Raw genomic sequence first — 16,861 nt, 5'->3', positions numbered from 1 at the left:
ATATAAATAAAATGTTAAAAAGTTACTAATTTGAAACATTCTTATAAAATTTCCATGTTATTTCATCCCCCCCCCCCCTAAACTTACTTTTTTTTATAAGTAATATTGTATTATGAGGAGTACAAGGGGTACTCAACCCTTAATACAAGGAAGAGACTCAAAGACAAAGGAGCCCCAAAAGAAACAAAGGACATCAAAAAACTAAGAAATACATCTAGATGGATCAACCAACCAATCCTCCCATCTCAAAAGAGGAAATTTTCTAAAGAATACTTGAAACCACCCCCAAGTAGACCTCTTGATATTATCCAAATGGTCCTAGCCAGCCACCTCCTCCGGCTTGAAAATGACCAAATTCCGCCGTAACCAAAGAGTCTAACGAACACAAGACAAAAAAAAACACACATACTGCTAGTTGTAGACTTTTTTCAAACAAACATAGTTTTCTTAAAGTGATCTACCACGCTCGTTGCCATTCTTAACGATTTAATGCCAATCCAAGGACACACTTGATTCTAGACTATGATACTGAAAGAACAAGAACAAAAGAGGTGAAATGCGTCTTCATCATAATTAGAGCACAACTGGAAAACAGAACTGTTAAGCCCAACCAAAATTCCACGGTGATGCAATTGGTATTTTGTCGGAAGACGATTGAGAATCAATCTCCAACAGAAAACTTGAATCTTACTAGGAATGTTAAACCCCCAAAAACATTTTAATATTTCAATATCAGTTGTCAACCTACGGTCATAATCTAGGTGCAGATCCTTGAGAACCGAATAAGCATTACTAACCGAAAAACTTCCCTTGGCAGACCACCAAATGAAACAATCTTCAATGCTAAGAGAAGGATTAAGATGAATAAGAAGTTGATACAACTCCAACAATTGGAAAATTTCATTAGAATTTAGAGATACCTTGTTAAGATGGATATTCCACTGCCAAACATCATTGTTCCAATCACCTTCATGAACTACTTCATTTCAGGATTGGCAGTAATGTGATAAAGCAGAGGAAAAATAGAAGAAAACACTTCATTTCTAAGCCATCTAAAATTACAAAAACCAATCAAATTACCTAAACCCAATTTGCAGCTAATATAATAAGAAAACTAGTTACTAATGGTGTTAGAAGTGGCTAGAAGATTCATCAAATCTCTCCACCAAATCGAGTCTTTCTGCTTCCAAGGACGAATAATTTAATTTAGAATTTTTGAGTGTAAATCTCCATATCTAGAGGTCAAAAGATCCTTCCAAATAGGTGAAGGCTCTAAAATAATCCTCCATAACCATTTGCAAAGAAGAGCTTGATTAAAGAAGCCACGATGTTTAATGCCTAATCCTCACTCCTTCTTACTCCTGCAAATTGAGTCCCAACTCACCCAACATACTTTCCTTTGACATTCCTCACTTACCCAAAGAAAATCCCGCTGGATGTTAACGATCTCCTGAATTATCGCCTTTGGTGCCCTGTAAAAAGAAAAAGGATATATTGGTATGTTAGTTAAAACATAGTTAGTCATTGTGATTCTTCCTCCTTGAGACATGCAGTTCCCTTTCCAAGCAGCCAACCTATTCTGAATCTTAGAAGTTTTTCTCTTCTAAGTTGATCTCTTCCTCGGATTAATTCCCACCTTCACACCTAGAAAAGTGAAAGGAAGATATCTAACACCACATGACAAGAAAATTGAGGATTCACAAATGAAGTCATCCTTCAACTTCAAACCATAGATCTTGTTTTTTGCGAGGTTGATTTTGAGACCCGATACCATTTCAAAGCTTCGTAATAAGGCTTTAACACTTCATAAATTAGTCCAAGCTCCATCACAAAATAAAATAGCATCATCGGTAAATTGAAGTAAATTAAGACCGACATCCCTCTTTAATTGAAAGCCATTAAAGTCCCCTAATTGAGAAGCTTGAGACATAAGACTAGCCAAACCTTCCGCCACCAATAAGAAAAGATAAGGAGAAAGAGGATTCCCTTGTCTCAATCCTCTCTCCACTTGGAAATTAAAAGTAGGACTACCATTAAATAAAATGGACATGGAACTGGTGAAGACAAGAAATTCCATCCAAAGTAACCATCTTGGCCCAAAGTTCATCCTTTTCAAAATATAGCTCAATAATTCCCAAGATACACAATCATAAGCATTTTGGAAATCCACCTTAACCACTAAACAATCCTTCTTATTCCTAGCTGCAAAATCCAATACTTCATTAACCACTAAGATCCCGTCTTGAATATGACGACTCGAAAGAAAAGTCGACTATTTTTTGAAATTAACCCATCAAAGACTCTTCTCAATCTAGATGCCAAGAGTTTGGATAGAATCCTATAAATACTTGTGATCAAGCAGATTGGTATGTACTCTCCAAAGGATTGAAGATTCTCAGTTTTTGGAATAAGGGTCAAGAAGGAAGCTATAACAACTTTGGACAACTTGGAATTGCGAAAACAGAAACTAACAAAATTTAGAACGTCATACTTGAGGATATCCCAGTAAGCTTTGAAAAAATTCATGTTATAACCATCATGGCATGTAATTTTGTCATTTGCACACAACCAAACAACATCATTCACTTCCTCCTCCTCAAAAGGAAGCTCCAAAGAAATCATATCCTCAACAAAAAGCTGATTGAAAGCTACTCCATTTAAGGTTGGGCGATGGAAATTTGGCTCTTTAAATCTAGCCTCAAAGTGGCCTCTAATCTCATTATTGACAACCTTAACATTCTCTGTTCAACCTGCATGAATAGTAATACCCACCACCTTATTCCTCCTAAATCGTTGTCTCATGACTTGATGAAAGAATTTAGAATTGGAGTCTCCATCTTTGATCCACTTGCGCCACAATTTTGTCTCAAGATACTCTCTCTATAAACCATAGGTTGTCACATTTTTGAATCGACTTCAGAATGCATTTTGGAATGGAGCTCAACATCACTAACTTGATCTTCAGATTCTAAGGTTTCTAACTCATTAATAGAAAGAACCGCCTTGTCCACATCAAGATCAAGATAACCAAAGACCTCATTATTCCACTTCCTCAACGCTTCTTTCAAAACCTTCAATTTCTCTTTGATAATAAAGTTTGCCCTTCCCTTGATAGCTAACGAATTCCAAACACTAGAAATAACGGGAAAAAATGCCTCATGATCTAACCAAGCATTAAAGAATTTAAATGGTTTAGGTCCTCAATCAGAGTGATTCCCTTTGCTAAATCCCCCTGACGGAGAAATCCATCCATAAATAACAAACTCCATTATTTCACTTATTATTGTATGAATTAATAATTGGATATCTCTCCATCATTTTATAAGTATTACAGAGTCTCTACAACTTAGTAAACCTAATAATATTTAGCTTAATAGGATCCATCTCCTAAAAACCTCAAATGCTTTGTAAATTTTCTCACAATCGACACACTCGTTCAACATAGTAATATAACCTTTGTGGTATTGTGGTATGGCATTGTGTAATATAACATAGGTCTCACGCTATATAATACCGTCTTTGAAAGTATGCAAAACATGCTATCACATAGGATCTCAAATTTCCCAAGATTAAACTATAGTTAAATAGGATATCATGAAAAATATTTTCTAAGTTAAATTGTCATTATACGATATCTATATTTGTTTTGTCATGGTTAAATTGTGACTAACCTCTAAAAACTATCGTGAAAGAGAAGGTGAAAATATCATCTAATGCATTAAGTCTCATTGAAATCTTAAAGAAATGATAGAGAAAACAAGAAGACAACAACGGACCAACGACATTAATCCAACCAACAAATGTCAAGTTTGTAAAATTTTGCCACCTCGTTGTTTTTTAAGTTAAAAATCTTACCGAGGACTTCTTTAAACATTTTGAAATGGCATGTCTATAAATCACTTTTTTACCAAGACTAAAATACAAATGATTCATTTCTGCAAAGATCAAAAACATATTTAAGCTATAAGATTTTTAATAACTTTAATTTAGAAAACCATCTATCAACAGATACAATGTTAACATTGATAATATCACTTTATAAATTATACGTAAATTAGGAAAACAATTAAATAATTCAAATATCTCAATATCATAAGTTTATATTTAGATTTAACTATCAAAATATATCTAATAAATTTTAAACCTGCAAATAAATTTTCAGTTAATGTCATTTGAATTGTCATGTTTTAGATGAATTTTTAAATGTACGGAACATTGTTTTAATGTATTATCAAATGAGGATTTAAACTTTTCAACATAAACAAAAGTCCAAAAAAAATAATAATTTCTTATATGTTATGTTATTTAAATATTTCTATTTAGTGAACCACTTTTTTTTAAAAGTCTAGTGACGGCACTGGCATGTATGGAAATATAGTATTATTGCTTTGGGAGTCTTCGGTTTGGTTTAAATTGATTTTGAATTAAAAACTCATCCGATTTATTTGTAATTCGATCCGGTTTTGGATAATTAATTAAAAAAATTGATTTGATCTGATCCAACTTCATGCGATTTAATTTGGATTGGTTTTTGAATATTCAAAATAAATTATATTTTATTTAAAACTTTTAAAGTGATAATAAATAAATTATATTTTATTTAAAATTTACAAATTGAGAATAATAGATTATGGTTGAAACAACTAAAATAATAAAAATAAATAGATTAAATTAAATTAAAAAAATAAGTATCATCAGTAATAAATTATACCAACATATTATATTAAAAATAAAACTATATACAAATGTCAATTTTGAAAAATTACGGTTCAGAAACGTGTAACTATGTTAATATTATTTTATAAGAAATATGCATTTGAAAAATATTTTTTTATTTACATAATTACGCATGTCAATTAGTGTATTATTTTCTAATTGTATTATTTCTCTTAAGTTGTTTAGTTTAGTAAAGAGATCTAATTCATCAATATTCGAGTTTTCGTAATATTTTAATGAATATTAAGAATTTTTTTTTAAAATATCCAGAATTTTTAAAAATATTTTAAAAATATCCATTTTTTTCAAAAAATTACTAAAATGGGCAATTTTTGCCCTAGTTTCCTACATGGGCGCCACCCTAGTTGGCGCCTACCCTTAAAGGGTAGGGCAAGTCGCCACTAGGAGTGGCGCCTACCCTTAAATTATTATTATTATTTTTTTTTTTAAATATGTTTTTTTTTTTTTTTTTAAATTTTTTTTTAATTTATGAATTTATATTTTTTCTAAATTATATTAATTTATATTAACACATATATATAAATAAAATTATTTACAAGATATATATATATATATATATATATATATATATATATATATATATATATTATATATATATATATATATATATATATATATATATATATATATATATATATATATATATATATATATATATATATATATATATATATATATATATAATATATATATATTAATTTATATATATACTAATTTAATTTATAAGTAATTATTATTATTTAATTTTTTTTGGAAGAATTAGGGTTAATCATGTTAAGGTTAATTTATCAATTATAATTAGGGTTTATTGATCGGTTATAATTAGAGTTTGGTAGTTATGACCTAATTGAAACCCTAATTCCCTATAAGATTAAGTAATCAAGTGCGACACTAATTAGGGTTAGGTAGACTGGTGTACAACCCAGATCTTTTCCTATAAATAAAGTGTTATTTCCTTGCATTTTCTTCACCACTGTTGCCTATCAAGTTGAGTTCATGGCATCCCCAAGACCGTCGTCATGGCAGCGAACATCATCAAGGCGCCCGGATCCTGAACCAGTAATCTTAAAAAGGGATGGGCATGTTATTTTCTCGCCTTTGAAACCTCCAATGGAGATGAAATTTTGGAACATCCGTTCGTTGGACCAACTAAAAAGGTCCTTGATGTCTTGGTTAGAGGGAGATTACCAACCTGGTGAAGTCATCAGAAGGATTCAGAGGCTTACAACAAGGTTCTCATTTGAAATTGGAGAAACGATACATTGGTGGGTTGAAGTTGAAAGCGACATTGATTGCATCCAAATGATGCATGGATCAGACGACATAGTGTTAACTGTTGTAATTTCTTAGATTTTAATGGTTGTTTGTCATGTTGTTGTTGTATTTGTTATTGTTCTAGTACTTGTTCTTGTTTTAGTACTTGTTTTTGTTCCAGTATTTGTTTTTGTTTTAGTAATTGGTGTTGTAATGTTAGATGTTTGTGTTTGTTGTTCAAGTGTCATCTTCTATTTGGAATAAAAAGTAAACTTTAATTTAAAATGATTTTGGTACACAGATTTATGAAAGTGAAAACTAAGTTGTGGAACTAGATCCACGATATGGACATTTGTTCTTATTATGCCCTAGTTGTCTACATATGTTACACTTCCTCTGCATTTTCTCTGCGACGTCCATTTCAGTTCTAATGCGCCTGCTATTTGGGCGACCACTTTTATTCCGCCGCATCGATTCGTTGTGCCAAACAATTTCCCCGTCATACTCTGGCCAATACGCCTCCAATGCTACCACCGGAAAGGGATTGTCGTATACATTGAGCAATGTTGCAACTTTGTAGATTGGAGACACTAGCGATAATGCATCGAAGTGGCTGTGTGAACACGCTGCAATGACATGGAAACAAGGCATACGATAGGCCTGAAATTGACCACAGTCGCACCAACGGTCTGGTATTAGGACCCTATACTCTTGTCTGGGCAGCCCTTGGTTGTGGTCAATTGTTTCCTTGACACTAAAAGTGTGGCCATGGCGGTCGAATTCCGTAACCCGATGGCTGCTGGCTTTGGCAGATTCCTGCCTCATAAACTTCATGCAAGCATCACTATATACTTGACTCGTCTGCAACACTTCATTCCAGCGCCTGCCTCTTGTTACGAACAACGTTGCCATCCGAAAATAGGTCGCACTCACCAATGCGGTTACCGGGAGGTTACGTATGCCCTTAAACACGCCGTTCATTGATTCCACAAGATTTGTTGTCATGTGGCCCCACCTCACCCCATCGTCGTATGATCTAGTCCACTTCGCTCTGTCGATATTATCGATCCACCTCCCTGCATCAGAATTTGCCAACACTATTTCCCGGCGATAGTATTGGAATCCAGGTTGGTTTAATGCATACCCCGCGTTTATCAAATGTTGCTTCAAGAAGTTATCCTTGAACTCCCGCATAAAATTTTGAGCAATATGCCTGATGCAGTAGACATGGGTAGACGGGGGGTCATGCCAACCATTTGCTGGATTATTGTATGCACTGTCTATTGAAGCGTGCCTGTCAGAAATCACGCAGATGCCAGCTTGTGGAGTCACGTGCGTTCGAAGATTCTTAAGGAAGAAACTCCAAGCAGCAGCCGTTTCTCCTTCCACCAATGCAAAGGCTATTGGGAAAATATTTGAATTGCCATCTTGTGTGACCGCCATCAGTAACGATCCTTTGTATTTCCCATACAGCCAAGTTCCATCGACTTGAACAAGTGGTTTGCAGAATGTGAACCCGATGATGCAGGGACGGAATGCCCAGAAAAGTCTATGGAAAATTCCATTACCTTCTAGACGAGTTCCGTCAGGGGATTGTGCAGGCAAGGTCTCCATTATAGTAACCGTCCCAGGTGAATACAATCGTAGTGCAGCCAGGTAGCGTGGTAGTTGTTTGTATGATTCCTCCCAGTTACCGTACACCAGTTCAATTGCCTTGGTTTTCGCTAACCAAGCCTTTCTGTATGACGGTGTATATTTGAAAACAGCCACACAATGGGAGATAATTGTTTTGACCTTCAGTGACGGGTCAGCCTCAACTAGAGGTAATATGGAATGGCAGATCATGTCATGGCTAAGTTTGCGATGATCCTGTGCCATGTTGGTGTTGACGCAAATGTGAGCTTGAGATATGGACCCTATCACCCACGCATTATGCTTCTTCTTGTACGATGCCATCAACCTATATCCACACTCCGGATTTTTGCATACAATAACGTATCTTTCCGGATTTGATTTGATAACATCGTAGTCAACACAATTTTTCAAGTGCCAGTTCTTTATTGCTAACAGACACTCTTCCTTGGTCCGAAATTGGTCACCCTTCTTTAAGTCCTCATCAGACCTCATATATGGGTTGTAGAACATATCTGATGAGGGCTCATCCTCGCCCAAGTTAAGTGTTGTGAAGTGCGCAGGAGGTGAGTAGCGTTGCGCTATAGGTATTTGAGCTTGGTCTTCGTCTTCAGAATGACGGTTCACCAAGTCATCAACCACGTCTTCAGCATCATCAACCACATCGTCTTCAACGTGGTGCTCAGCATCTTGTTCGTCATCAATCACAGGATCAATAACCTGTGATTGAATATTCTGAGTTGGTTGAGGTTGTTCCAACACAATGTACAACACTATGTATTCGTAACCAGAGTACTCATGGTTACGAAGCATGTATTGTGTCTCCATGTCATTTTGAATCAATGACTTATAAAACTTGACAGAGTTGTTTTGTGAAAAAAAAGGTTGTTGATAAAAAATTTGGGACACGGGTTGTCTTAGTTTGGACTCAATCTTCCTCTTCAGATAAGAGAAGTCAGCTCCTCTATTTAGACAAAAACGAGTGCATTCGGTGTTTCTAAATAGGAAGCCAGACATATCACATTCATAAGTCTCACCATTGACGTGAGCTTTGATTTTGTATTGTGATGAAGATGCCATGTTTTGTGAAGACATTGTGAAGGTTTTGTGAAGGTTTTGTGAAGGTTTTGTGAAGGTTTTGTGAAGGTTTTGTGAAGGTTTTGTGAAGGTTTTGTGAAGATATTGTCAAGGTTTTGTGAAGATTGCTGTGAAGATATTGTGAATACCTTTGCGAAAATGTGTGTGAATATTTATACTGCAAGAATCTTACTGCCTATCCATCAAGTCTTCACCACCAAGTCTGAACTTAGTCTCAGAGATTCCCATGCATGCCTGTTCCCCATCAAGTCTTCACCACCAAGTCTGGCAGATTCCCACGCATGCCTTACACGTGTCACACCCTTGAATGCAACACTCCCACCTAGTCTGTACTAATGCATGCCAACCTATTCACCTAGCCTGAACTTAGTCTCAGAGATTCCCATGCATGCCTGTTCCCCATCAAGTCTTCACCACCAAGTCTGGCAGATTCCCACGCATGCCTTACACGTGTCACACCCTTGAATGCAACACTCCCACCTAGTCTGTACTAATGCATGCCAACCTATCCACCTAGCCTGAACTTAGTCTCAGAGATTCCCATGCATGCCTGTTCCCCATCAAGTCTTCACCACCAAGTCTGGCAGATTCCCACGCATGCCTTACACGTGTCACACCCTTGAATGCAACACTCCCACCTAGTCTGTACTAATGCATGCCAGATCTTCACCACTAAAGCCACATTTATTCACAAGCATACAGTGAACTCATAGAATTAACATTTGAAATCACAAAAACTCTCAAGAAAAACCATCTAAAATGGATTCCAGTCCTAATCAAACCCAAAAACCACATGCTGTATTCGTACCATTTCCAGCACAGGGTCATGTGAATCCTTCCATGCAGTTAGCCAAACTCTTCCGTTGCAACGGTTTCCACATAACCTTTGTCAACACCGAGTTCAACCACAAACGTTTGATTAAATCTCTTGGAGAAGAGTTTGTGAAAGGTCTCCCAGATTTTCAATTCGAGACCATACCTGATGGTTTACCAGAATCAGATAAGGATGCAACACAGGATATTCCAACGTTGTGTGATTCAACTAGGAAAAACTGTTATGGTCCATTATGCATCATAGTAACAAATTATGCTAATGTAAATGTGTTCGAGAAATATATTTAGACACCAAAATATTGATATCAGTTATTGTTTTATTTTATTTTTTTCATTCCAATCAAATAAACTTTTGGTGAATTTTAAGATCGATTACCCATAACCATTAAAATAAATATTTGAAAGTCAAATTTCAACCGTTAAATAAATTATTGGGGGATATCAAAGCTAAAATTGGATTCTACTATCTCTGTGACACTTAACTTCTAATCTGACCTGTACAGTCTGACACTGTACAAAACAAATCTCAATAAATCACGTGAAAGATTCCCATCTAGTCTGCACCAATGCATGCCAACACTACCACCTAGTCTGCACCAATGCATGCCAACACTACCACCTAGTCTGCACCTATTCTGCAAGATTCCCATGCATGCCTTCCACAGGTCACACCTTTGCATCATCAGATTCCACCAAGTCTTCCCCAAGACAAGACAACTCCCACCTAGTCTGCACCAATGCATGCCAACACTGCCACCTAGTCTGCACCTATTCTGCAAGATTCCCACGCATGCCTTACACTTGTCACGTTTTTGCATCATCAGATTCCACCAAGTCTTCCCCAAGACAAGATAACTCCCACCTAGTCTGCACCAATGCATGCCAACACTGCCACGCATGCCTTACACTTGTCACATTTTTGCATATTCAGTCTACTTGAAAACGAGTATAAATAGAGGGTCATTCTTGCAAGTTTTCATCAACCACTAACACTTTTATTCAGAGAACTCAGGCGAAACTTCTCATCCACCAAGCTTCTTCCTACATTGCAGTCATGTCGCTTCTTACCATGGGCCAAGAACACAGAGGAACTAGGGCAAACATTGCCTCATTCGTAAGTTTTTCTTGAACATTGCCTCTTTCGTATGTTTGTAATTAGTTTTTTAAAAGTCCAATATAATGATTGTTTATATTGTTTGTTTTTAAAGGATCCCAAGAAATTTCGTCAACGTTCACACCCAATGCCTTATCCAGACCCATGGTGCGTACCTTACATAGAGCGTGCGGGTTTCGGTCATGTAATGCATGTCGTAAATGCCACCATTGATGCTAAATTCATTTTGGCTCTGTGTGAACGTTGGAGACCTGAGACACACACTTTTCACCTACCAACTGGTGAATGTACCGTCACATTAGAGGACGTGTACATGCTTTTAGGTCTTAGAATAGATGGTAAGCCTGTGACCGGAAATGTTCAACAGCCTAACCAAATATGTGTTCAAATGTTGGGGGTAGATCTGGTCGAGGGTGAGGGGTCTGCCAAAGCAAGGGGTCAGGGTATTAAATTATCTAGCCTACAATTGTACCACGACTCCATAACTTTGACTGAGGAATCCTCCGAACAAGAAAAAGTCATAAAAACCCGGGTTTACATTATGCTATTGTTTGGGAACTTGCTATTTCCCGAAGGGACGGGAAATAGCATAAATTTTATGTACTTGAGTTTGCTCGGGGACATTGATAGAATAAGCACATATAGTTGGGGTTCTGCAGTATTAGCATTCCTATATAGCTCTTTGTGTAAAAATGCACAAAATGAGCACTGTACATTTTCTGGATGTGCTTTTTTGCTCCAAACATGGGGGTGGTGGAGATTGCCGAGGCTAGCCCCAGAAAATCCTAATGATTACTCCTTCCCCTACGCAACTAGGTAAATTTATGAACTTATTTCATTTTGTATATTTATTCTATAAATATTTGTAACTAATATTATTTATCTTTTTTGTTTAGGTTCATTACAACCGGACTGGATTACAGTCTTACCCCCAAAAATAAAATTATATTTTATCGTCAACTGTTGGATCGTCTCCGAGCACAGGATGTATTACCACTAAATCACTCAGCTTCTAACTGATTTATTAATATCATGCATTCTCGATAAATAACATATTTAATTTTTTCTTTGCAGTTTATTTGGAGGCCATATTTGGGATTGGAACATCAACCCAACCCCGAAGATGCAGCTGTTTGGACAGCAAAAACGGCCATAATGCGGTTCACCACTGTGGAGATGCACCAAAGTGACCGTGTCAAGCTTCAATTCGGAATGCATCAAGAAATCCCAGGCCCCCCAATGTCTATGGAACCTTGGCATCTAAAAAAAGTCAGCCACCAGTGGTATGCCCAAAATTGGAAGGAATTTGCTAAGGAGTTTCGTAAAATGTGGAAAGACCGTGCCCACTATGTTCTACAATTTCCGGTGGCGCCCAACGAAATGAAGCCGACAAGGGAATATGTGGATTGGTATAGAGCAAATACCAATCCAGAAATGATTGTGTCTGACCCGTTCTATTTGGACGATCCCCGGATGCAACAACCATATTTCCAACAACAACAACCACCACAGTATTCCCAACAACAACAACCACCACAGTATTCCCAACAACAACAACCACCACCTTATTACCAACAACAACCACCACAACCATTTTATCAACAACAACCACCACCACCTTATTACCAACAACAACCACCACCACCATATTACCAACAACAACCACCACAACACATGTCCACCCCCCAACCAAATCAACAATACATACCACAAACTCAATCCCAATACCATGAAGACTACCAACAACAAACTCAACATTCCCACCACCATCAACAGTCCCAACACCTACCACAATATCAATCCCCCTACTTCCACCAATCCCAACACTTCCAACACGACAATTTCCCAAGCTCTTCCAGTCCTCCACCTAGCCCCGACACGGGTATACAAGAGGACTACCAACAGGACTACTACACACCACAACAAACATTGCACTTTGGCCAACCCGATTCAACCCTAAACTACCAAAGACCACAATTCGAGGGCGCACCCAGCAGTAGTCAGTTTGTCCCACCCAGACAAAGCTTCGAGGGCGCAGAGGGGACCCGTCTTTCCTACAGCACTGAAGGGACTTCGACCCAACCACAACGGCAAGCGGCAAGGGGGCGCGTTAGGGCAAGGGGTGGTAATAGGGAAGCACCACCACCACGTGAACCGTCTAGGCGAGTAACTAGACCTCCCCCGTGCGGATCGTACCAGGGACCGCATCATATGTGATTAATCATATCTTTGTAATATTTGTCTTGTCTATTATTTAAATAAAAATATTTTCTGTTTATTATCTTTATATCTTTATCTTTATCTTAAAAATATTGTCTATCATATCTTTATACGTATATAAATTAATTTTTTTTCCAAAAATTTACAAATAATATTAATTACTTATAAATTATATTAATATATATATATATATATATATATATATATATATATATAAAAAATTAATATATATATATATATAAATTAATATATATATATATATATATATATATATATATATATATATATATATCTTGTAAAAAAATTTATTTATATATATGTCTTAACATAAATTAATTTAATTAATAAAAAATATAAATTTATAAATAAAAAAAAATTAAAAAAACAAAAAAAATAACATTTAAAAAAAAAAAAAAAGAAAATAGGAATGGGCATAGGCGCCACTCCTAGTGGCGACTTGCCCTACCCATTAAGGGTAGGCGCCAACTAGGGTGGCGCCTAAGTGTAAAAAATGGCCAAAATTGACCATTTGTGTAATTATTTTGAAAAATTGTATATTTTTGAATTTTTTTTTAAATTTTTGGATATTTTAAAAAAAAATTCGAATATTAAAGATTAAGTCAATATACTTTTAACTTATTATTATAGAAAAATATTGTTATAAATTCTAAATTGTTCAAACCTATTTTAAAATGAAATCGTTGCTTTATCTACAATGTATAAGAAATAATCAATTTTAAACTATTCTTTAAGATATTTTACAACTTCAATATCAATAATCTTATTAAATTGTTTATCTTTGCAAATAATTTGCTTTTTTTCGGAATTTGGATTCTATGTCCATTTAAAAGCAATTTCTTTAACAGAAATTAGAACAATTTCAAAACTCTTTTCTCGAGTTTTAAAAAATGAAACTAGACATTTCAGTTGGTCTATAACAACATCGATTATATCCTTAAATTAAAAATTTGTACTAAGTGAATTTCACAAATGCAAAAATAAGAATAGAATTTGAGAATATACCTCCATTTTACTAAAAATTAATGTAAATAGCAAATATGGTGATAATTTTGTAAATAAAATCTAATTTTAAATTTTAATGCACAACAATGTACACCATTATTAAAAAAAAACAGGTGTAAAAAATAACCACGGTGACAATTTTAGAAATAAAATCTCATTTTAAATTTTTGTGCCTACCAATATACACCACATTTTAAAAAAATAAGTGTAAATAACAATTACGGTGACAATTTTATATATAAAATTTCATTTTAAATTTTAGTGCATAACAATATACACTCTATTTTTTAATATGATGACAATTTTATAAATAATATATTATTTTAAGTATTTAATACATAACAATACACATCTTATTTTTGAAAAATAGGTGTAAAATTTAAATATTATGTATCATATATATCAGTTATATTATCCCGTTATAGCTAATATTGGGTATAAATTTTATAAAACCTCTAGATTTGTAGAAGATATTTTGAGTAAATTTACATAAATGTCTTCAATTTAATGAAAACAAATAAAAATATTCTACTGTAACCTAATAAATAGTAGGTATTTTTCATTTATTTTAAAGAGGTTAAAAATTCTCCTAATTAAAAAAAAAGTCTAACATTTTTGTAATTCCTCGAATAATTTTAGTAACCTTTTTTAACTTTAGAAATTTTTACAATCCCTTCTAATAAAATAAAAAATATTAATAATAACTCAAATTATAAAATTAAAAAAAAATTAATTCACTCTTATGTACCCTCTTACCATCTAACCCTTAGCCACTTTTCACCATCTTCTCCAAATCTTAAGGGTGTGTGTATCGGAGTAGATGAAGGGGATAAGAGGAGAGAAAATATTTATAATTAAATGTATTTGATTTAAATTTTAGGAGGCAAGGGAGTAAAATCCATTTTTACGTCTCTCCAAGTTGGGTAGATTTGGAGGGAAGGGAAGGTAATGCAATTTTTATTATTTGAATTTTTTTTTAAATTTACTAAAATATTTTCAATTTTATTTTAGTATTTCAAAATTATTCATTTTCTTTGACGTCAATATTTCTTTTTTGTGTGATTTTTTCTATTACTTTCATCAATTTAATATAATTGTTCTCTGTTTTCAAATTATTTTTTCGTATTTTTATACTTAATATACATTATAATTACTGCACTTTTTTATTTATAATTTTTATTTCTATTTTTATTATGTTCGTTTTTCTCCAAATTTTGTTATGTATTCTATTGTATTTTTTTATAGTAAATTTTAAATCTACAACATCCCACTTGTTCATCTCTAATAAGATGAACTTCAATCATTGGATTACTTAACCAAAAAAGGTATTTATCCATTCATTTTATTTTTGCCTATCACATTGTTATTATTTTGAAGACGTGTTTTTATTGCCCGTTTACATTGTTATTTTATGTATTTATTTTGTTAGATAATTCATATTTAAAAGTTGTTATTAATATATAATTTAATTTTTGTTGGAAAATTATAATCTGAATTAGGTGAACTCATTTTTTAACCTGACATGATAAGTAATAATTTTTTCAATCAATCAACATTATAAACCGTGTTTAATTATTTATGCATATTTTATTACCAAAAGATAATTACAAAATTTTACATTTGAATATCATATGACCTATATAAAATTATAAGAATAAAAATAAAATTATTAAATCTCTCCCCTCCCCTTGTGAACTAAACACATTTTTAATTAAATTATCTTTCTTCCTTTCTTTTGAACCAAAAACACACACACACACACATATATATATATATATATATATATATATATATATATATATATATATATATATATATATATATATATATATATATATATATAATTAAAAAAATTTCCTCTCCCTTTTTTCCATTAAAATCCCTCAACTTTCTCTCTCATTCATTTGAACCAAACAAACCCTAAAAAATCTCTCAAACACTCCTCAATTTTTCTGGGGTGGGTGTGATATCGTCATCTAATACATCATCAACAACAACATCAATTGTACAATTCTTGGAAAATTGAAACATTGGTGATCTTCACAGTGACACTTTACTGCTAGGTATGAGAAGCAATTTAGAAAATGCTGATTAAAATGAAATTTTGGACCACAAGATTGATGAACAATGATGAAAAAATTTGAAAGTGGAGAGTGAAAGAGGAAAATTGAGAGAGATACTTGAAGGTGAGAATGATAATTTACATTACTTTCACTTAATTGAGATTAAAATGCACTCAAAATATTTATACAAGTGTTACAAATTGATAGGGATCCAAAACAATCAATTACATAATAGAAAATCACAAAAAAAAACTCTGATATGTAACTTTTTACACAATTTGGTTAACAGATTATAACTGACATTAAAATTAAAACAACTTCAGTGATAACCGGTTAATGTCAGAGGTTAATCGGTTACATCTTCGAAAACTTCGCTTTTCTACTATTTAGAAGTGCTTCTGACTTTGCTGTAACCGATTATACTCCATTGTTAAACGGTTAGAGTATTTAAATTCCTCACAATATCTTTTTTGATTTTTTTTTTGAGATATTCGTAAGATCAAACTATTACTTTTTTTTTTTGTATTCATGGAAAAGAAAAAATGTGAATGTCTTGGTGATTTTAGTCAAAAATCTCAAGAGAAATGGAATTCACAAAATTGGGCTGATAGTTGTTTTAGGAGAATGAAGTTAGACTGTGATAATAATAGTGATGGTTTTTGAAGCACGTGGGGAGGAAGATGCCAGATACATCAAAAGGATAAATATTGAAGAATGTGAGAGATTATGTTTAAGAAACTGTTGTGCACAACTTATGCAAATTTAATTATTAGAGATGGTTGAAGTGGATGCTTGCTTGATTTGGTTTAATTACATTTTAGATGTGAAAAACAAAGTTCTGGAGGACAAGACATTTACATTAGAGTTGCAACTTCAGACACTAGGT

At 33.8% G+C, this 16,861-nt stretch overlaps 1 protein-coding gene across 1 annotated transcript; it reads left to right on the top strand.

The window, feature by feature from the left end:
- The first annotated feature begins 9,480 nt into the window (after positions 1–9,480).
- On the top strand, positions 9,481–9,843 carry LOC127095101 (7-deoxyloganetin glucosyltransferase-like). Its single transcript, XM_051033839.1, has one exon. It carries the CDS (start codon positions 9,481–9,483, stop codon positions 9,841–9,843), a length of 363 nt encoding a protein of 120 aa, XP_050889796.1.
- The last annotated feature ends 7,018 nt before the right edge of the window (positions 9,844–16,861 follow it).

This window comes from Lathyrus oleraceus, chromosome 1 (genome assembly GCF_024323335.1).
Source record: "Lathyrus oleraceus cultivar Zhongwan6 chromosome 1, CAAS_Psat_ZW6_1.0, whole genome shotgun sequence".
NCBI classification, from domain to species: domain Eukaryota; kingdom Viridiplantae; phylum Streptophyta; class Magnoliopsida; order Fabales; family Fabaceae; genus Lathyrus; species Lathyrus oleraceus.
This window is presented reverse-complemented; position numbering and strand designations above follow the sequence as displayed.

Excerpts from the sequence above, each read along its gene's own strand:
- LOC127095101 (XM_051033839.1), top strand. The coding sequence starts at position 9,481 with ATGGATTCCAGTCCTAATCAAACCCAAAAACCACATGCTGTATTCGTA.